This window comes from Pantherophis guttatus, chromosome 7 (genome assembly GCF_059756535.1).
Source record: "Pantherophis guttatus breed Tessera chromosome 7, ASM5975653v1, whole genome shotgun sequence".
Taxonomy (NCBI): Eukaryota; Metazoa; Chordata; class Lepidosauria; order Squamata; family Colubridae; genus Pantherophis; species Pantherophis guttatus.
The window spans coordinates 1,231,205-1,253,729 of record NC_142069.1 but is presented as its reverse complement, the minus strand read 5'-3'; the positions used below and the strand labels follow the sequence as shown (position 1 = coordinate 1,253,729).

The window sequence follows — 22,525 nt, the reverse complement described above, 5'->3', positions numbered from 1 at the left end:
TACGGGTTGTTTTGCCCGCTTTCTGAAATATCGAGGGCTGGGGAGCAGCCTGGACCTTCAGTGGTGGAGATCTGCAAAGGTTGGGCTTCATAACAAGAAAAGCAACTTTATACCATCTCCTGCTAGCTTTCTAGGAAGTGGGGGGAGGGGCAGGCAGGCGCAACTGGGTTGGGATGTATTTCCCAGATGGGGGATGCCTGATGTATCCTGGTACTGTCCCAGGTTGACTTCGATGTTGGCCAGTTCACCAGAACGGAACTGTATCTGGAACCCTCCCAGGAGACCAGCCATGGCAGGACTGAACCTCCTCCCAGTCTCCCCTTCATTTTGGACACTTTCAGCTTCCAGTCTATCTCCAAAAGCTGCCCCATTTAGAAGGTCCTACAGTAATCCAGCAGTGCCACAGTTAAGGTCAGAACCATCATCTCTGAAGGATCCTGGTACCTATAATCACAAGACGGAAAGAAAGTCCCAAATTCTGAACCAACTGCTTTGGGGGTAGCCAGACCCCAGGACTAAGATTTTGAGGGGAGAGGAGAGGAGAGAAAGAGGAAAGAAGAGAAGAGAAGAGAAGAGAAGAGAAGAACCTTGGAGGTCTTCTAGTCTAACCCCCTAGTCAAGCAGGAGACCCTATACCATTACAGACCAAGAGCTCTCCAAACCCTTCTTGAAAACCTACAGTGATGGAGCCCCCACAGCCTCTGAAGACAAGCCGTTCCATTGATTAATTGTTCTCACTGTTGGCATATTTCTCCTTAGTTCTAGGTTGGTTCTCTCCTTGATTAGTTGCCATCCATTACTTCTTTTTTTTTTTAAGATTTTTTTTTTCCCCAGCAAATACAATTCTGGCCGCTGTTAAAATATTCACAATTAAATCTTGCAGTTCTTTATTATATGTCTCTGGTAAGATCTCTGGTTTAAAATCAATATGTCTCTTTATCATTTTTTCCAACCACATGTATATCTTAGTCCAATGTCTTCTTGTTTCTACGCATGTCCCCCACATATGGTAATAGGATCCTGGGGTCTGTTGACATTTCCAACACTTCTCCGATTTATTCTTGAACATTGTGGCTATCCTCGTCCATTACTTCTTATTCTGCCGTCAAGTGCTTTGGAGAATAGGTTGACTGACTTGACTCCCCTTTTTTATGAAAGCCCTCAAGTATTGAAAGACTGCCATCATGTCCCGCCTAGTCCTTGTTTGAGACCCACCCAATTCCTGCAACGGTTCTTCGTATGTTTTAGCCTCCAGTTCCCTAATCATCTTTGTTGCTCATCTCTGAACTCTTTGTAAAATCCCAGAAGAAGCCCTTCTGACAGAGGCCCCTCTGGCTTCTTGCTGTGACCCTGGCCAGGAACCAGCTTTGTGGTCCTTGAGGCTCCTTGTTGAGGTCAACTGAAAAGAGAAGAAATAGGAGTGGGTTTGGGGAACACGCCAACCTTGGCTAAAATGGGGATATTGTGGACCAGGCGACCATGGAAAGCAAATTAGGCTCCATCTGCCAACTTTGGTCTTTGTATGGTCTCCTCAGTGGGACAGAAGATGGTATCTGAAAACAACATCATTACTTTATGCTTGTGGGCTTAACGATTGCACATTCCCTCTGGACTAATTGTCCCCAGTTACTTTTGTCTCCCTCATGCACAACCACAGTCTTCTCCCTCCCTCAGCCTGGCTCTTTCCATAATGAATTCCACTCTTGGGCCAAGGAGGTTGGGGGATGCCTCAAAGACATTGGAGAGCAAACTCCTTCCATTCATTTGTCTTCTGTGCAGGAGACAAAGAAGAAGCCCAAATGAAGCCCAAATGAAGCCAATGCATGTTTCCTCCCTTCAAAAAAAGTGGACCGAGAGCAATGCAGAGGTGAGCTTCATCACCACATCTGGAGCAAGACACCAGCAGCCCACCCAACCCCAGGTCAGTAGCTTCACAGAATGCCTCCCCCAAAATCTTCATGTTAGGCTTGTCCCCTCACCCTCCTTCAGGTAGTGTTCTATCTCCCAAGCTTTAAAGGGACACCCTTACTACGCCTCCAAGCAGAAAAGGCAGACCATTAATGATTCCTTCATGTGTACTTCCAGGTAAAAGACAAACATTTCTTCAGCCAGCTGCATCTGGTCTGAGTAGCCCAGGAAATACAGTATGTGTCCGTTGTGGAGTTCATGCAACACTCATTCAAGGACATGCAAGTTAGATGCCTTCACCCTGATTTGTGGCTGTGTGAAGAAAGATTTTCTTTGGTGTCTTCTAAATCTCTTTCCAAGGCTAGGATTTGAGCTCCTTTATCATTTTTCTTGTCCTCTCATGTTCTTTTTCCAGTTCTGAGACACCATGTTTTAAATGTGGAGGCCATAAGGGCATTCTGAGCATAGATCTATCATAGCTTTCTAGAAAGACATTAGCATTCATAGTTTTACTTTTCTTCCTACAATATTCTTTTCTTCATTTGTGTCAGAAGGTAACTTCTAACTCACCTTCCATAGTTTCAGGGCAGTTTGTTCTTAGGAGGGGAGGAAGTTTTGAGGAAGATGTTCTGAAGTCTTGATCCAAAATGTTCTAACATGGAACTTGTTTCCCAGATCAACCTCTCTACCAAGTTCTCTGGCATATTGTTCTCCCAAAGCCTTCTGCTGAGATCTTCCTTGACTTTCCCTGGAATTTCCAAGGTTGCTCCATGCTAATCTAGCCATACATTCTGAGGTTGTCCAAGGTCGCTTCAATCTTACCCTGTTAAGACTCAAGTCAGTCAGTCCCCAACTGCAGATGGAAACTATGGCTAAGATTCTTCATTTTTCTCCTTATCAGAAAGAGCTTCTCCTTCATCTCCTGGATGAAGATGGTGCTTTCAGGAAGAGAAAACCTCCGCTGAAGGCATCAAATGAACATGTTGAGAAGAAGTCCCCAAGATGAACAAAAACAAGAGAGAGAGAAATTAATCATTGGAAGTACACCCTGAAATGTAAGCAATCCAGTAAAATAGAGTAATGTTAACATGATGCATGAAGTGTTCAGGCTGTGCTCTAGAGTGGAGAACTTCTTCAAGTGACACTGCGAGACAACTGAAGCAGATTCCTGAGTTCTCCTGCTTGGAAAGCCATGTTTGTAGCCTCTTCAGTTCCGTAGTTATGACTACTTGTCATTACAGGAGATCTGAAAGGTGCTTCATTTACTCTTCATCAACCAAGCCTTGAATGTGGAATTATCAGACGTTCCCTACACCCGAGAAGAGTCCTTGAGATTTAAAGGGAATGACTTGCCTCCAGAAGTTGTGGGTGCTCCAATACTGGAGGTTTTAAGAAGAGATTGGACAGCCTGTTGTCCAGAATGGTAGAGAGTCTCCTGCTTGAGGAGCGGGTTGGACTCAAAGGCCCCTTCCAATTCTGTTATTCTGTTAACTGTTTGATGGCCCTAGTAGAGTTGACAGATTTCAATCGATAGGAGCAAAAAATAATAACTTAGTATCTCTGTCAACTTCGATTAAGTGCACAATTTATATTTTGTAGACTGTTTAATCCACCACAAAACCTGAGCAGACAAGTCAAAATATTTGCTTTGTAAAATTGGTGCATATTTGGAGGTTAAAACAAAAAACTCATTTAGTTATCTTTTTGCTCTCCTTCAGATCTTTGCTACTCAGGATCCCTGAATTCCCATGGATTTCAGCAACCACACTCTAGTTACTGAGTTTGTTTTTCTGGGTTTCTCCAACATCACACATGGCCAGGTCTATCTCATCCTGCTGTTCCTCACCATCTATTTGGTCACCATTCTGGGTAACTTCATGATCATCACTCTCATCCTGGTGGACTCCCACCTTCACAGTCCCATGTATTTTTTCCTCAGCCACTTATCCTGCTTGGATGTCTGCTACTCAACGGTCACCGTCCCCAAGATCCTAGCAAATCTCCTTCGCCAAAGACACACCATATCCTACAACCTTTGCTTTGCTCAGATGTTCTTCTTGATGGCCTTCTCGGGCTCAGAATGCTGGTTGCTGGCCATCATGGCTTATGACCGCTACGCTGCCATCTGTCAGCCTTTGCGCTACTCACACCTCATGAGTCCACGTGTTTGCATGCAAGCAGCTGTGATCATCTGGATCTGGGGCTTCCTGGATGCAGCAGTTCACACAGCCTTGGCTTCCAACTTCCATTTCTGTGGACATAATCAGATCTACCACATCTTCTGTGATCTACCCCCACTGTTGAAAATCGCCTGTGGTGACAAATTTGTCAGTGAGATAACAATCCACCTAGCCACTGTGTTTGTGGGATTGGGTCCCTTCCTTTTTGTGGTCATCTCCTACTTCTACATCCTTGCATCCATCCTGCGTATCCGTTCCAACACAGGGAGGCACAAAGCTTTTTCTACTTGTATTTCTCACGTGATGGTGGTCATTCTTTATTTTGGAAATGGTGCCATTAACTACAACCAGCCCAGTGCTGGCTACTCCCTGGAGACCGACACCCTAATTTCCACCATGTATTGCATTGTCACCCCCATGGTGAACCCCCTGATCTACAGCCTACGCAACAAGGAGGTGAAGGGGGCCCTGAGGAAGATCCTGGAAAGACACAGGAGAATGTAGGATTCTTCTCAGAAGTTTTAAGTTCTAAGCACATCAAGAGGCCAACTCTTGTTTTTCCTGAGTATGATCAGGGCAAAAAAAGATACATGCAAGACACTGCCAGGACTGTCATTCTACCACATTAGCTCTCTTTTGCCAAATGCCAGTCTGCCCTATCCAATTTGGGGGGTGGATGGGAGCTACAGGGTGGTGAAGAGATGGCTGGGATAAGGGGTATCAAACGTAGTATCCCATGAGATACTACAGCCGGCCGTTCCAAGGCCATACTATGGAATGCAACACCATCCTAGCCAGGGACGGTTACCACAATAATTTATTCGAATGTCACTGGACAATAAAAGCTAACCAAGGGGGAAGGAGGGAAAGGAGAAAAGTTAATTGGATGCGTTTGGCGCAAAAAGTTCAGATCCGGCTTTGCAACCACTTGGCTTTACTGAAATGTACTTTTGTTAATAATGGAGTCAAGAGTCTTTCTTTCCTAATTGACTAAGTTGGGATGGCTGACAGACACTAGATGTTTGGTTGAATTTCATAATCTGTAACCTTCAGACTGACCACCTTCCTCGAGGTTTTCACCAAGCAGAAATGAAGTGTCCTCTGCAACATGCTTATCCAGTTAAAAGTTAGCAGAAACATGGACATAAATAGCTCCTGGGAAAAAGAAAAACCAGGAGAATTCTTAGACATGGAACTTTCGAATCCTTTCTGACACTTGTAGAGAGCAGTTCTTGCTCTGTCAGGTGAAGCTCGGATGGAGGAAACTGGCAGAGGGTTTCTGGGGAGACGCAGTCAATGGCTTTTGGGTTGACTGCCTTCCTTAAGGCTTTCTCCAGAAAAAGTTACAACCTGCTTCATAATGATGACGTTGCTAGGAGCATTGAGAAAGATAATATAGAAAGGGATGGATGGGTGGATGGAATGATGGATGGATGGATGGATGGATGTCATTTTATTAGGTGAGCCTGGAGTGTTGGTGGTTTAACAAAATATTGTCATGAGGAATTGGGTAATGTTGTTCAACCTCTTTTTTTCCCCCCATGCATGATGACTAGTGTTATGTAAATAGGTTTTCTTGGCGGGAAGTTTGAACTAACTGACCCTCAGCTGATTGGCTGACCACCACAGCTGCAAGGTATATAAAGGGAGCTGTTTCCCTCGGTCAGTCGCTGGGTTCTCACCCTACATTAAAGAGCTGTTGTTACTCACTGCCTGGCTTGCTGCGTCCTCATTCACCCAACTTAACAACTAGAACTCTGAAGGAAATTTTTATTTGCTATATGTATTTTCCTCACATTGTTAGGTTATTGAGCAAATTTATCTGGAACGCTTTGGGGGATTTTCCTATTTCCATTCCCCTCCCAATGTTTTGTTTGAAATTTTGTCATTAAATTGCAAATTCATAATTTTTTTTCTTGAATATAATAAATTCTTTATTCTTTTCTTGAATATAATAAATGAAGAATTGCAAGCTTGGCCTGTTTTCTTTCCAAACATTGATTATCTACTTTAGCCATCGCACTCCCTTGGCCAATAGCCTGAATTACACTCCTGTGACTGTGGGGGAACTATAATGGCTCCATCCATCCATCCATCCATCCATCCATCCATCCATCCATCCATCCATCTATCTATCTATGTATCTATCTATCTATCTATCTATCTATCTATCTATCTATCTATCTATCTTCTGTCTTCTGTCATCTGTCATCTGTCATCTGTCTGTCTGTCTGTCTGTCTGTCTGTCTATCTTATCTTCTATCAGTCTGTGTCACAGAATTGAAGAAGCTTCTTGGATGAGAAGTGAAATGTTTTCAAGGAAAAAAAACCAAGGAAGTCCAGTTGCCTTTTGGAAAAGCACTTTTGGGACTTTGATGGATTTTGTTTGGCTTTGCATGCTGCCCCAAGTCCACTGGAGTTAGGCAGTTATATTTTATGAACAAACAAACAAACAAACATTTATAAAGAAACGCTCTAGCCTGCCTCAAACAGGAGACACCTTTTACAATACAGTAGAAATATAAAGCAACACAATTTACTATCAGAACGCAGAGAACATGGAAGCTTGGTAGAATAGGGGTTGTTTTGCCCGTTTTCTGAAATATCGAGGGCTGGGGAGCAGTCTGGACCTTCAGTGGTGGAGATCTGCAAAGGTTGGGCTTCATAACAAGAAAAGCAACTTTCTACCATATCCTGCTAGCTTTCTAGGAAGTGGGGGGAGGGGGAGGCAGGCGGAACTGGGTTGGGATGTATTTCCCAGATGGGGGATGCCTGATGTATCCTGGTACTGTCCCAGGTTGACCTCAATGTTGGCCAGTTCACCAGAACGGAACTGTATCTGGAACCCTCCCAGGAGACCAGCCATGGCAGGACTGAACCTCCTCCCAGTCTCCCCTTCATTTTGGACACTTTCAGCTTCCAGTCTGTCTCCAAAAGCTGCCCCATTTAGAAGGTCCTACAGTAATCCAGCAGTGCCACAGTTAAGGTCAGAACCATCATCTCTGAAGGATCCTGGTACCTATAATCACAAGACGGAAAGAAAGTCCCAAATTCTGAACCAACTGCTTTGTGGGTAGCCAGACCCCAGGACTAAGATTTTGAGGGGAGAGGAGAGGAGAGAAAGAGGAAAGAAGAGAAGAGAAGAGAAGAGAAGAGAAGAACCTTGGAGGTCTTCTAGTCTAACCCCCTAGTCAAGCAGGAGACCCTATACCATTACAGACCAAGAGCTCTCCAAACCCTTCTTGAAAACCTACAGTGATGGAGCCCCCACAGCCTCTGAAGACAAGCCGTTCCATTGATTAATTGTTCTCACTGTTGGCATATTTCTCCTTAGTTCTAGGTTGGTTCTCTCCTTGATTAGTTGCCATCCATTACTTCTTTTTTTTTTAAGATTTTTTTTTATTTTCAGCAAATACAATTCTAGCCACTGTTAAAATATTCACAATTAAATCTTGCAGTTCTTTATTATATGTCTCTGGTAAGATCCCTAATAGAAATATCTCTGGTTTAAAATCAATATATCACTTTATCATTTTTTCCAACCACATGTATATCTTAGTCCAATATCTTCTTGTTTCTACGCATGTCCACCACATATGGAGCCTTCTCTGTGGTGGCACCTACCCTCTGGAACGATCTACCTCCAGAGATACGAGTGATCTGAGACCTCCGGACTTTTCGTCGGGCCCTAAAAACTTACTTTTTTCAGCTAGTCGGGCTGGCCTGATTCCATGTTGGTTTTAACGTTTGATACTGATTTTAATTGATATGTTTTAAATTATGGGCCAAATTTCATTTAATTAATTTTAATAATTATTTTAACTTTTGTGTACAAATGTTTTTATTTTGGCTGTTCACCGCCCTGAGTCCGAAAGGAGAAGGGCGGTATACAAATTTAATAAATAAATAAATAAAATATGGTAATAGGATCCTGGGGTCTGTTGACATTTCCAACACTTCTCCGATTTATTCTTGAACATTGTGGCTATCCTCGTCCATTACTTCTTATTCTGCCGTCAGGTGCTTTGGAGAATAGGTTGACTGACTTGACTCCCCTTTTTTATGAAAGCCCTCAAATATTGAAAGACTGCCATCATGTCCCGCCTAGTCCTTGTTTGAGACCCACCCAATTCCTGCAACGGTTCTTCATATGTTTTAGCCTCCAGTTCCCTAATCATCTTTGTTGCTCATCTCTGAACTCTTTGTAAAATCCCAGAAGAAGCCCTTCTGACAGAGGCCCCTCTGGCTTCTTGCTGTGACCCTGGCCAGGAACCAGCTTTGTGGTCCTTGAGGCTCCTTGTTGAGGTCAACTGAAAAGAGAAGAAATAGGAGTTTCTCTTTGGGGAACACGCCAACCTTGGCTAAAATGGGGATATTGTGGACCAGGCGACCATGGAAAGCAAATTAGGCTCCATCTCCCAACTTTGGTCTTTGTATGGTCTCCTCAGTGGGATAGAAGATGGTATCTGAACACAACATCATTACTTTATGCTTGTGGGCTTCATGATTGCACATTCCCTCTGGACTAATTGTCCCCAGTTACTGTTGTCTCCCTCATGCACAACCACAGTCTTCTCCCTCCCTCAGCCTGGCTCTTTCCATAATGAATTCCACTCTTGGGCCAAGGAGGTTGGGGGATGCCTTAAAGACATTGGAGAGCAAACTCCTTCCATTCATTTGTCTTCTGTGCAGGAGATGCTGGAGAAGCCCAAATGAAGCCAATACATGTTTCCTCCCCTCAAAAAAAGTGGACCGAGAGCAATGCAGAGGTGAGCTTCATCACCACATCTGGAGCAAGACACCAGCAGCCCACCCACCCCCAGGTCAGCAGCTTCACAGAATGCCTCCCCCAAAATCTTCATGTTAGGCTTGTCCCCTCACCCTCCTTCAGGTAGTGTTCTATCTCCCAAGCTTTAAAGGGACACCCTTACTACGCCTCCAAGCAGAAAAGGCAGACCATTAATGATTCCTTCATGTGTACTTCCAGGTAAAAGACAAACATTTCTTCAGCCAGCTGCATCTGGTCTGAGTAGCCCAGGAAATACAGTATGTGTCCGTTGTGGAGTTCATGCAACACTCATTCAAGGACATGCAAGTTAGATGCCTTCACCCTGATTTGTGGCTGTGTGAAGAAAGATTTTCTTTGGTGTCTTCTAAATCTCTTTCCAAGGCTAGGATTTGAGCTCCTTTATCATTTTTCTTGTCCTCTCATGTTCTTTTTCCAGTTCTGAGACACCATGTTTTAAATGTGGAGGCCATAAGGGCATTCTGAGCATAGATCTATCATAGCTTTCTAGAAAGACATTAGCATTATTAGTTTACTCTTCTTCCTACAATATTCTTTTCTTTATTTGTGTCAGAAGGTAACTTCTAACTCACCTTCCATAGTTCCAGGGCAGTTTGTTCTTAGGAGGGGAGGAAGTTTTGAGGAAGATGTTCTGAAGTCTTGATCCAAAATGTTCTAACATGGAACTTGTTTCCCAGATCAACCTCTCTACCAAGTTCTCTGGCATATTGTTCTCCCAAAGCCTTCTGCTGAGATCTTCCTTGACTTTCCCTGGAATTTCCAAGGTTGCTCCATGCTAATCTAGCCATACATTCTGAGGTTGTCCAAGGTCGCTTCAATCTTACCCTGTTAAGACTCAAGTCAGTCAGTCCCCAACTGCAGATGGAAACTATGGCTAAGATTCTTCACTTTTCTCCTTATCAGAAAGAGCTTCTCCTTCATCTCCTGGATGAAGATGGTGCTTTCAGGAAGAGAAAACCTCCGCCGAAGGCATCAAATGAACATGTTGAGAAGAAGTCCCCGAGATGAACAAAAACAAGAGAGAGAGAAATTAATCATTGGGAGTACACCCTGAAATGTAAGCAATCCAGTAAACTAGAGTAATGTGAACATGATGCATGAAGTGTTCAGGCTGAGCTCTAGAGTGGAGAACTTCTTCAAGTGACACTGCGAGACAACTGAAGCAGATTCCTGAGTTCTCCTGCTTGGAAAGCCATGTTTGTAGCCTCTTCAGTTCAGTAGTTATGACTACTTGTCATTGCAGGAGATCTGAAAGGTGCTTCATTTACTCTTCATCAACCAAGCCTTGCCTCCAGAAGTTGTGGGTGCTCCAATACTGGAGGTTTTAAGAAGAGATTGGACAGCCTGTTGTCCAGAATGGTAGAGAGTCTCCTGCTTGGGGAGCGGGTTGGACTCAAAGGCCCCTTCCAATTCTGTTATTCTGTTAACTGTTTGATGGCCCTAGTAGAGTTGACAATGGATAATCTAGCAGCAAAGATGGGCATGGTTTGATCTTTACTGAAGGATTGTGAGATGCTTTCCTAAACACTGACATTAATGTTGTTGTGTTTCCTTCCTTCCTATTTAAGATTAGTACTTCCACTTTTCATTGTTGTGACTTTTTTTATCCCATTTTAGCAGGGTAAGTCAGTTCAAAATTGCAAAAAGTCAGAACTTAAAATAAATGTCCATTCTGAGCCAGAACTACAACATATTCTTTGAAAGATTTCAATCGATAGGAGCAAAAAATAATAACTTAGTATCTCTGTCAACTTCGATTAAGTGCACAATTTATATTTTGTAGACTGTTTAATCCACCACAAAACCTGAGCAGACAAGTCAAAATATTTGCTTTGTAAAATTGGTGCATATTTGGAGGTTAAAACAAAAAAACTCATTTAGTTATCTTTTTGCTCTCCTTCAGATCTTCACTACTCAGGATCCCTGAATTCCCATGGATTTCAGCAACCACACTCTAGTTACTGAGTTTGTTTTTCTGGGTTTCTCCAACATCACACATGGCCAGGTCTATCTCATCCTGCTGTTCCTCACCATCTATTTGGTCACCATTCTGGGTAACTTCATGATCATCACTCTCATCCTGGTGGACTCCCACCTTCACAGTCCCATGTATTTTTTCCTCAGCCACTTATCCTGCTTGGATGTCTGCTACTCAACGGTCACCGTCCCCAAGATCCTAGCAAATCTCCTTCGCCAAAGACACACCATATCCTACAACCTTTGCTTTGCTCAGATGTTCTTCTTGATGGCCTTCTCGGGCTCAGAATGCTGGTTGCTGGCCATCATGGCTTATGACCGCTACGCTGCCATCTGTCAACCTTTGCGCTACTCACACCTCATGAGTTCACATGCTTGCATGCAAGCAGCTGTGATCATCTGGATCTGGGGCTTCCTGGATGCAGCAGTTCACACAGCCTTGGCTTCCAACTTCCATTTCTGTGGAGATAATCAGATCCACCACATCTTCTGTGACCTCCCACCACTGCTGAAAATTGCCTGCGGTGACGTACATGTGAGCCAGATGACCTTACACATAGCCACCATATTTGCAGGAATGACCCCTTTCTTTTTGGTGGTCATCTCCTACTTCTACATCCTTGCATCCATTCTGCGTATCCATTCCAACTCAGGCAGACAGAAAGCATTTTCCACCTGCTCTTCTCACTTGTTGGTGGTTGTCTTTTATTTTGGGAATGGATTGCTAAACTACAACCAACCCAGTGCTGGCTACTCCCTGGAGACCGACACCCTAATTTCTACCATGTATTGCATTGTCACCCCCATGGTGAACCCCCTGATCTACAGCCTACGCAACAAGGAGGTGAAGGGGGCCCTGAGGAAGGTCCTGGAAAGACACAGGAGAATGTAGGATTCTTCTCAGAAGTTCTAAGCACATCAAGAGGCCAACTCTTGTTTTTCCTGAGTATGATCAGGGCAAAAAAAGATACATGCAAGACACTGCCAGGACTGTCATTTTACCACATTAGCTCTCTTTTGCCAAATGCCAGTCTGCCCTATCCAATTTGGGGGGTGGATAGGAGCTACAGGGTGGTGCAGGGATGGCTGGGATAAGGGGTATCAAAACTACTCTTCGTAGTATCCCATGAGATACTACAGCCGGCCGTTCCAAGGCCATACTATGGAATGCAACACCATCCTAGCCCCACAGCCAGGGACGGTTACCACAATAATTTATTTGAATGTCACTGGACAATAAAAGCTAACCAAGGGGAAAGGAGGGAAAGGAGAAAAGTTAATTGGATGCGTTTGGCGCAAAAAGTTCAGATCCGGCTTTGGAACCACTTGGCTTTACTGAAATGTACTTTTGTTAATAATGGATTCAAGAGTCTTTCTTTCCTAATTGACTAAGTTGGGATGGCTGACAGACACTAGATGTTTGGTTGATTTTCATAATCTGTAACCTTCAGACTGATCACCTTCCTCGAGGTTTTCACCAAGCAGAAATGAAGTGTCCTCTGCAACATGCTTATCCAGTTAAAAGTTAGCAGAAACATGGACAGAAATAGCTCCTGGGAAAAAGAAAAACCAGGAGAATTCTTAGACATGCAACTTTTGAATCCTTTCTGACACTTGTAGAGAGCAGTTCTTGCTCTGTCAGGTGAAGCTCGGATGGAGGAAACTGGCAGAGGGTTTCTGGGGAGACGCAGTCAATGGCTTTTGGGTTGACTGCCTTCCTTAAGGCTTTCTCCAGAAAGAGGTTACAACCTGTTTCATAATGATGACGTTGCTAGGAGCATTGAGAAAGATAATATAGAAAGGGATGGATGGATGGATGGGTGGATGGATGGATGGATGGATGGATGGATGGATGGTTGTCATTTTATTAGGTGAGCCTGGAGTGCTGGTGGTTTAACAAAATACTTTCTTGGAGTAATTGGGTAATATTGTGCAACCTCTTTTTTCCCCCCCATGCATGATGACTAGAACTCTGAAGGAAATTTTTATTTGCTATATGTATTTTCCTCACATTGTTAGGTTGTTGAGCAAATTTATCTGGAACACTTTGGGGGATTTTCCTATTTCCATTCCCCTCCAAATGTTTTGTTTGAAATTTTGTCATTAAATTGCAAATTCATATATTTTTTTTCTTGAATGTAATAAATTCTTTATTCTTTTCTTGAATATAATAAATTAAGAATTGCAAGCTTGGCCTGCTTTCTTCCCAAACATTAGTTATCTACTTTAGCCATCGCACTCCCTTGGCCAAATGCCTGAATTACATTCAGTGGTGGGATTCAGCCAATTCGCACCACTTTGGGAGAACTGGTTGTTAACTTTCTAATCAGTTTGGCAAACTGGTTGTTGGAAGAAATCATTAGAGCAGAGAACCGGTTGTTAAATTACTTGAATCCCACCACTGATTACATTCCTGTGGCTGTGGGGGAACTACAATGGCTGGAACATCAGGAACTGGTTGTAAATCCCAACACCATCGTAATTTCAAAGGGTCACTGAACTAATCATTTTAACTAGAAGTTAACCTCCCAGAAGAGGGAGGGAGACAGTAAATAGCCCTTAGACTTATATACCGCTTCACAGTGCTTTACAGCCCGTCTCTAAGCGGTTTACAGAGTCAACATATTGCCCCCAACAATCCGGGTCCTCATTTGACCGACCTTGGAAAGGTGGAAGGCTGAGTCAACCTTGAGCCAGTCAGGATTGAACTCCTGGCTGTGGGCAGAGTCAGCCTGCAATTCTGCATTCTAACCACAGCGCCACCATGGCTCTTGGATTTATTTCTAGATCACCAGCTAAAAGCAAATGAGACAACTGATTTCAGGTTCAGATATGGAAAAGATTCTTCTGCTTTGCCCTCTCCATTTCTCCCCATCTCCTGAATGTGATGCAAGAAAACTCTCTGGGTTTGCTAAGAAGTCCCAGAGAAGTCAACTTTCCCCCAAGGATCTCTGCTGTCTGCCCTCCCAGCTCTACTCCCTGGAGGATCCCAGGCAGGAATACTGCCAGGCCCTCATGCCAAGGCACAATTTCCCCCATGAGTACCACCTGCCATGGATAATGCAAGCAACTACAAAACTTGTTCTGTTCTAAAGATGAACATCCAAACACCTCCCTTCCTGTTCTCTTGGCAGAGTGTTGACTCTCAGTTCATTGCATTGGAGTCCAACTCTGGGAGAACTTGAGGAGAAGATGATTTTGCTTCATTCACACCTGGTCTTCTGCAGGTAGGATAACCAGCAAAGGTGAGCTGCTTTGTGGTTCATTAAGGATTCTCCTTCCATTCATGTTGGAAGGAATCTCCATTTAGGGAATCTTGGAGTTCTTTTGCTTAAGACTCACAATCGACTATAATTTGTAATGAACACCAATCCAACATCTGCCCTCCTTCTTAGCTTTATCTGCTGCTCTAAACATAGATTTTGATTTGACCAAGCAGCTCCTTGGTTGAAAGTTAGGAGCTGGAAACTTACAGGTAGACATTCCATCTTCTTTTGTTATGGGCAGACAAGGAAACTACTGAGGAGGTTCCAGATTCAGAGTAGTCAACCCACATCATCTGCATGCAATCTAAGTCAACTATTTATTATATATTGATATTATTTATTGTAGCCAGGTGGAACTTCAATGTTCAGAGGTAATGTATATCGACACAACCTGAAGAGGAAGCGGTTGCTTTTGAGTTTGGAAGTGGTGTCTTCAAAGGGGTGCCTTTACCCCAAGATGTCCATCTACTTGGAAAGCATGGTCTCCTGAAGCACTTCTACAAAACAAAGCACCACATTGTCTTTCCGATTTCGAAGTCTCTTAGTCCATTTCTCACATATTAATCATTTTCTGGACTCCAGGAAGAAAAAAAGTGTTATATTCCTAAATCTGTTCCTAGCGAGATCACTTTCTTTGATCATCTCTGCAAATATCATACCTTCTTTTTTCATTTTATTTTTTTTTCTTTTTTTTTATTGAAAAGTTTTACAAAAAAGATTTTTTTTTTTCAAATATTTCCCCTTTCCCCCTCCCTTCCTCCCCCCCCACCCCCCCGGACTTCCCAGAACAAAATACAGGGTAAAACAATTAACAATCATATGCTAAGCTAAGATAACTAACTACAGATTCCTATCCCCCGCTCGACACTTTAACTCGCCTTTTACTTAACTAAATATACATACTCTTAACTTTTCTATTCGTTCATAAGCTATTTGATACTTTTTAGTTCGATATTTGTTTTGAATGTAATCAATCCATCTTCTCTATTCTGATATATATCTTTCTTGTGAATGATCTTTCAAGTATGCTGAAATTTTCGCCATTTCTGCCAAATTTGCCACTTTTAATGTCCATTTTTCAATAGTAGGCAATTCTTCCTTCTTCCAGTATTGCGCCACCAAAAGTCTAGCTGCAGTTATTAAATTTAAAATCAATTTAGTCTCTATAACCGTACAATCTGTGATTATACCCAACAAAAACAATTGTGGAGTAAACTTTATCTTCTTTTTAAAAATATTTTGGATAATCCACCATATTTTAATCCAAAATGCTTTAACTTTTTTACAGTCCACCATATGTGATAATAAGTAGCATCATCACAACCACATCTCCACCACTTAGATTGCAAATTCGGATACATACAAGCCAACTTTTTAGGATCCAAATGCCATCTGTAAAACATTTTATAAAAATTTTCTTTTAAATTTTGTGCTTGCGTAAATTTTACATTTCTAACCCATATTTTTTCCCCAAGTTTCCATCATTATTGGTTCCTGAATGTTTTGTGCCCATTTTATCATGCAATCCTTTGCTAATATCATATCTTGACATGGTTCAGAATTTAAATAGACCTTCATTTAGAGGAGGTAGGTAAGTGTTCTACCAAGAGCTTTAGGTCTGTCAAGATCAAGAGATGGCAGCCTTCTTCTGCATTGAAGCTAAGAGTAATACAAGCATTTTGGAGGAGAAGATTCAAAGGTATAATTTGGGCTGGGTTGAACCTTGAATTAGCGAGAGAATTGAAGGTCCTTACTGAAGGGCAAAGGGCAAGGATAGAATAACAGAATAAGTTAGAAGGGACCTTGGAGGTCTTCTAGTCCAACCCCATATTCAAGCAGAAGATCTTATACCATTCCAGAAAGTGACTGTCCAGTCACTTCTTAAGCCAGGTACCAGCTATTCCACACCTCTGCATTCAGTTTTTCTTGCCTAAATGTAGAATCTGGCTTTTCTCATCACTGAATTTCATTTTGTTAGATAGAGATCCTCATGGATTTCAACAACCAAACACAGAGGACAGAATTTATCTTCCTGCCATTCTCCAGCCTTCGGAGCCACCAGGTCCACCTTTTCTTGGTGTTCTTAGCTGCCTATTTGGTCACTCTGTTGGGCAACTTCATGATCATAATCTTAATTCTCCTGGATTCCCGTCTCCACACCCCCATGTACTTCTTCCTCAGCCAGCTCTCCTGCTTGGATATCTGCCTTTCTTCTGTGGTGGTACCAAAGATCCTGGTGAACCTCCTATGCCAACATCACACTATCTCCCACAACCAGTGCCTGGCACAAGCCTTCTTCCTGATTGGCTTTGCTGGATGTGAGCCGGCACTGCTGGCCGTCATGGCCTATGACCGCTACGCTGCCATCTGCCAACCTTTGCACTATGCCCACCTCATGAGGAGCAAGTTGTGTGTCCAGCTGTCTGTGGCCATTTGGTTCTGGGGCTTCCTGGACTCAGCCATCCATGTTGCTCTGGCCTCCAGGTTGGAGTTTTGTGGAAACAACAATGTTCCTCATATCTTTTGTGACGTTCCCCCTTTACTGAAAATGGCCTGCAGTGATATCTGGGTCAACGAATTGACCAATCACATCACCAGCATCTTTGTAGGCCTCGGTCCCTTCCTCTTCATCATCCTGTCCTATTTTTTAATTTTGATCTCTATTTTGAAGATTCGTTCTAACACCGGCAGGCACAAAGCCTTCTCTACTTGTGCATCACACATTGCTGTGGTAACTCTCTGCGTTGGAAATGGATACTTGAACTACAACCAGCCCAGTGCTGGCTACTCCATAGAGACTGACGCGCTCATCTCCACATCATTTTGCATCGTCACCCCCATGCTGAACCCCTTGATCTACAGCCTCCGCAACAAGGAGGTGAAGGGGGCCCTGAGGAAGCTTCTCAGCTGCTGGAAGACAGCATGGTATTGATTTTTGGGGGCGGGGAGAGAGGGAATGCTGAACTTTGTGTCTCTGAGCCCCCAGGAAGGATAAAAGAGAACTCAAACAGAAGCATTTTCACAATGTTGATGTTGTTTCCATGAGAAAAAACTCTTACAGTTGTAGGAACATGAGAAACTGGACCTTGAGCCTTAATGAAAACTCCGTGGTTCCAGCATTTGGTCTTCCACCTGGCCAATTTAGTTTGTTAAGGACCCTGCAAGCCAATACTACATTTTTCTCCTATCCTAGATTCCACCACCCCAAAGCAAAGAGACAGCTCATGGTAAGATTCAGGTTACAGATGCGGAGTGGGAACAACCGTTGAATAGTCAGGGGAGAAGCACCAGTGTAGGAAACAACATACAGGCATGGTAGAAACCCAGGATGACTGCAATGTTAAAAAGACATTGTGGGGAGTATAATTACGACTGACAAAAGTATATGTTGGATTGAATTACATGCTCCTATTTGTCTTATTTCCAGCCTTTAATACCTTCTTTGTCTCTTTCCTATTGGTTCTCTGCATGTCACATAATGGTCCGAAATCTTCCTTCCTTCCTGTTTGGATGACTGCAAGACATCCTACCCGGGGCTGCCCTTGAAGAGCACCCATCAACTTCAACAGCTCCAGAATGCAGCAGCCAGCGCCGTGATGGCTGCCCCCGGGTGGTTCATGTCACTCGCTGGTTGCGTGAGCTTCTGGCACCAACTTCTAGTTTCTTCTGGGTGCAATTCAAGAGGCTGGTCATCACCTTTAAAGCCCTACAGGGGCCAAGTGGTCACACAATCACCTTTTCCTAAAGGACATCAACCTGTCCTACAAATTAGGGTCAGCATGGTCCTAGTCCCTTCTCCCAAATATTGTCATCTAATGGAAGCTAGGAAGTGTACCTTTTCCATGCCCTATGGAATGCTCCAATGCCTGGAGGCTATGCGGATCTGGATGGGGAGGAACAAGCTCAGACTCAACCCTTCCAAGACCGAGTGGCTGTGGTTCCCGGCATCCCAGTATAATCAGGTGGCTCCATCGCTGACTATTGGGGGCGAGATCTTGGCCCCCTCAGAGAGGGTTCGCAACTTGGGTGTTCTCCTGGATGCACAGCTGTCTTTGGAAGATCATATGACAGCCGTGGCCAGGGGAGCTTTTTATCAGGTTCGCCTGATGCACCAGTTGTGTCCCTTTCTAGACCGGGATGCCCTGTGCACAGTCACTCATGCCCTCGTCATGTCCCGTCTAGACTACTGTAACGCTCTCTACATGGGGCTCCCCTTGAAGAGCACTTGGAGCACTCCAGCCAGTCCAGAATGTGGCCGCGCGGGTGGTTATGGGGGCGACTTGGTGCACCCACGAAACACCCCTCCTGCATGAGCTGCACTGGCTCCCGGTGGTCTTCCGGGTGTGATTCAAGGTGTTGGTCACCATCTTTAAAGCGCTCCATGGCTTAGGACCGGGGTATATATGAGACCGTCTTCTGCCAACAATAGCCTCCCACCAGCCAATACGCTCCCACAGAGAGGGGCTCCTCAGGGTGCCGTCGGCCAAACAATGCTGACTGGTGACACCCAGGGGGAGAGCCTTCTCTGTGGGGGCACCTGCCCTCTGGAATGAGCTGCCCCTAGAAGTCCGTCTTAGCCCCGGCCTGCGTACCTTTTGCTGCGTCTTGAAGACTCTTCTGTTCCAGCAAGCCGGGCTGGCCTAATACGATTTTATAATGGGTGTATGTGTGTTTTAATTTGTGGGCCAAACTTTTTTATATATTCAATTTTAATTGGTTTTAAATTTTGTAAATCTATGTGTTTAAATATGGCTGTACACCGCCCTGAGTCCTCCAGGAGAAGGGTATAGAAATCTAATAAACTCTATAGAAATCTAATAAACTCTAATAAATCCCGAGTCTAACAGTCTTGTCTCTTGAAAGGCAATGATATCCATCTGCAGTCTGCTCAACTTCGTGTCAATGGCAGCTGTCTTACGTACGTCATCTGTCTCTTGTAAATCATAAGAAAGGCTGGGGGTCATTGTCCAAACATTCCGGGTGCCCAACATTAGGGCTAAAAGCAAATGAGACAACTGATTTCAAGTTCAAATTTGGAAATGATTCTTCTACTTTTTCCTCCCTGTTTTTCCTCATCCCCTGAATTGGTTAGTTTACTTTATTATCATTGCACCTCATACAGCGAAATTAAATGCCATCTTCAATGTACATTATCTTGCACAAGAAAACTCTCCTGGGCCTGCTAAGAAGTCCCAGAGAAGTCAACTTTGCCCCCAAGGATCTCTGCTGTCTGCCCTCCCAGCTCTACTCCCTGGAGGATCCCAGGCATGAATACTACCAGGCCCTCATGCCAAGGCACAATTTCCCCCATGAGTACCACCTGCCATGGATAATGCAAGCAACTACAAAACTTGTTCTGTTCTAAAGATGAACATCCAAACACCTCCCTTCCTGTTTTCTTGGCAGAGTGTTGACTCTCAGTTCATTGCATTGGAATCCAACTCTGGGAGAACTTGAGGAGAAGATGATTCTGCTTCATTCACACCCAGTCTTCTGCAGGTGGGATAACCAGCAAAGGTGAGCTACTTTGTGGTCCATCAAAGATTCTCCTTCCATTTGTGGTGGGATGGCTTTGTAAGGAGATTTGGAGTGCTAGGGATTAGGAATGGAAGATTCAACCCAGGAATGTCCTTTTAGGGAATCTCAGAGGTGGCCAAGTCCTTCTGCTTGAGACTCACAGTAGACCACAATTTGTAATCAACACCTATCCAGCATCTACCCTCCTTCTTAGCTTTATCTGCTGCTCCAAACATAGACTTTGATTTGACCAAACAGCTCCTTTATTTAAAGTTAGGAGCTGGAAACTTACAGATAGACATTCCATCTTCTTTTGTTATGGGCAGACAAGGAAACTACTGAAGAGGTTCCAGATTCAAGATAGTCAACCCACATCATGTGCATGCAATCTACATCAACTAATTATTATATATTGATATTATTGATTGTAGCCAGGTGGAACTTCAATGTTCAGAGGTAATGTATATCAACACAACCTGAAGAAGAAGGAGTTGCTTTTGAGTTTGGAAGTGGTGTCTTCAAAGGGGTGCCTTTACCCCAAGATGTCCATCTACTTGGAAAGCATGGTCTCCTGAAGCACTTCTACAAAACAAAGCACTACATTGTCTTTCCGATTTTGAAGTCTCTTAGTCCATTTCTCACATATTAATCATTTTCTGGACTCCAGGAAGAAAAAAAGTGTTATATTCCTAAATCTGTTCCTAGTGAGATCGCTTTCTTTGATCATCTCTGCAAATATCATATCTTGACATGGTTCAAAATTTAAATAGACCTTCATTTAGAGGAGGTAGGTAAGTGTTCTACCAAGAGCTTTAGGTCTGTCAAGATCAAGAGATGGCAGCCTTCTTCTGCATTGAAGCTAAGAGTAATACAAGCATTTTGGAGGAGAAGATTCAAAGGTATAATTTGGGCTGGGTTGAACCTTGAATTAGCGAGAGAATTGAAGGTCCTTACTGAAGGGCAAAGGGCAAGGATAGAATAACAGAATAAGTTAGAAGGGACCTTGGAGGTCTTCTAGTCCAACCCCATATTCAAGCAGGAGACCTTATACCATTCCAGAAAGTGACTGTCCAGTCACTTCTTAAGCCAGGTACCAGCTATTCCACACCTCTGCATTCAGTTTTTCTTGCCTAAATGTAGAATCTGGCTTTTCTCATCACTGAATTTCATTTTGTTAGATAGAGATCCTCATGGATTCATACAACCAAACACAGAGGACAGAATTTATCTTCCTGACATTCTCCAGCCTTCGGAGCCACCAGGTCCACCTTTTCTTGGTGTTCTTAGCTGCCTATTTGGTCACTCTGTTGGGCAACTTCATGATCGTAATCTTAATTCTCCTGGATTCCCGTCTCCACACCCCCATGTACTTCTTCCTCAGCCAGCTCTCCTGCCTGGATATCTGCCTTTCTTCTGTGGTGGTACCAAAGATCCTGGTGAACCTCCTACGCCAGCATCACACTATCTCCCACAACCAGTGCTTGGCACAAGCCTTCTTCCTAATGAGCTTTACAGGATGTGAGCCTGCACTGCTGGCCGTCATGGCCTATGATCGCTACGCTGCCATCTGCCAACCTTTGCACTATGCCCACCTGATGAGGAGCAAGTTGTGCGTCCAGCTGTCTGTGGCCATTTGGTTCTGGGGCTTCCTGGACTCAGCCATCCACACTGCTCTGGCCTCCAGGTTGGAGTTTTGTGGAAACAACAACATTCCTCACATATTTTGTGATGTTCCCCCATTACTGAAAATGGCCTGCAGTGATATCTGGGTCAACGAATTGACCAATCACATCACCAGCATCTTTGTGGGCCTCGGTCCCTTCCTCTTCATCATCCTGTCCTATTTTTTAATTTTGATCTCTATTTTGAAGATTCGTTCTAACACCGGCAGGCACAAAGCCTTCTCTACTTGTGCATCACACATTGCTGTGGTAACTCTCTGCGTTGGAAATGGATACTTGAACTACAACCAGCCCAGTGCTGGCTACTCCATAGAGACTGACGCGCTCATCTCCACATCATTTTGCATCGTCACCCCCATGCTGAACCCCTTGATCTACAGCCTCCGCAACAAGGAGGTGAAGGGGGCCCTGAGGAAGCTTCTCAGCTGCTGGAAGACAGCGTGGTATTGAATTTTTGGGGCGGGGAGAGAGGGAATGCTGAACTTTGTGTCTCTGAGCCCCCAGGAAGGATAAAAGAGAACACAAACAGAAGCATTTTCACAATGTTGATGTTGTTTCCATGAGAAAAAACTCTTACAGTTGTAGGAACATGAGAAACTGGACCTTGAGCCTTAATGAAAACTCCGTGGTTCCAGCATTTGGTGTCCCACCTGGCCAATTTAGTTTGTTAAGGACCCTGCAAGCCAATACTACATTTTTCTCCTATCCTAGATTCCACCACCCCAAAGCAAAGAGACAGCTCATGGTAAGATTCAGGATTCAGATGCGGAGTGGGAACAACCGTTGAATAGTCAGGGGAGAAGCACCAGTGTAGGAAACAACATACAGGCATGGTAGAAACCCAGGATGACTGCAATGTTAAAAAGACATTGTGGGGAGTATAATTACGACTGACAAAAGTCTATGTTGGATTGAATTACATGCTCCTGTTTGTCTTATTTCCAGCCTTTAATACCTTCTTTGTCTCTTTCCTATTGGTTCTCTGCATGTTACATAATGGTCCTTGCTCTGAAATCTTCCTTCCTTCCTGTTTGGATGACTGCAAGACCTCCTACCCGGGGCTGCCCTTGAAGAGCACCCATCAACTTCAACAGCTCCAGAATGCAGCAGCCAGCGCCGTGATGGCTGCCCCCGGGTGGTCCATGTCACTCGCTGGTTGCGTGAGCTTCTGGCACCAACTTCTAGTTT

General features: G+C 43.9%; 4 protein-coding genes across 4 annotated transcripts; all 4 read left to right on the top strand.

The window, feature by feature from the left end:
* The first annotated feature begins 3,656 nt into the window (after positions 1-3,656).
* Positions 3,657-4,592, top strand: LOC117656821 (olfactory receptor 5V1-like). The gene has a single exon (XM_034404997.2). It carries the CDS (start codon positions 3,657-3,659, stop codon positions 4,590-4,592), a length of 936 nt encoding a protein of 311 aa, XP_034260888.2.
* A 6,236-nt stretch (positions 4,593-10,828) lies between these two features.
* Positions 10,829-11,764, top strand: LOC117659102 (olfactory receptor 5V1-like). Its single transcript, XM_034407217.3, has one exon. The coding sequence runs from the start codon at positions 10,829-10,831 to the stop codon at positions 11,762-11,764; it is 936 nt and encodes a 311-aa protein (XP_034263108.3).
* Positions 11,765-16,128: 4,364 nt separating this feature from the next.
* LOC148112737 (olfactory receptor 5V1-like) lies at positions 16,129-17,070 on the top strand. The gene has a single exon (XM_087873494.1). It carries the CDS (start codon positions 16,129-16,131, stop codon positions 17,068-17,070), a length of 942 nt encoding a protein of 313 aa, XP_087729620.1.
* A 3,775-nt stretch (positions 17,071-20,845) lies between these two features.
* Positions 20,846-21,787, top strand: LOC117657650 (olfactory receptor 5V1-like). The gene has a single exon (XM_034404607.3). It carries the CDS (start codon positions 20,846-20,848, stop codon positions 21,785-21,787), a length of 942 nt encoding a protein of 313 aa, XP_034260498.3.
* The last annotated feature ends 738 nt before the right edge of the window (positions 21,788-22,525 follow it).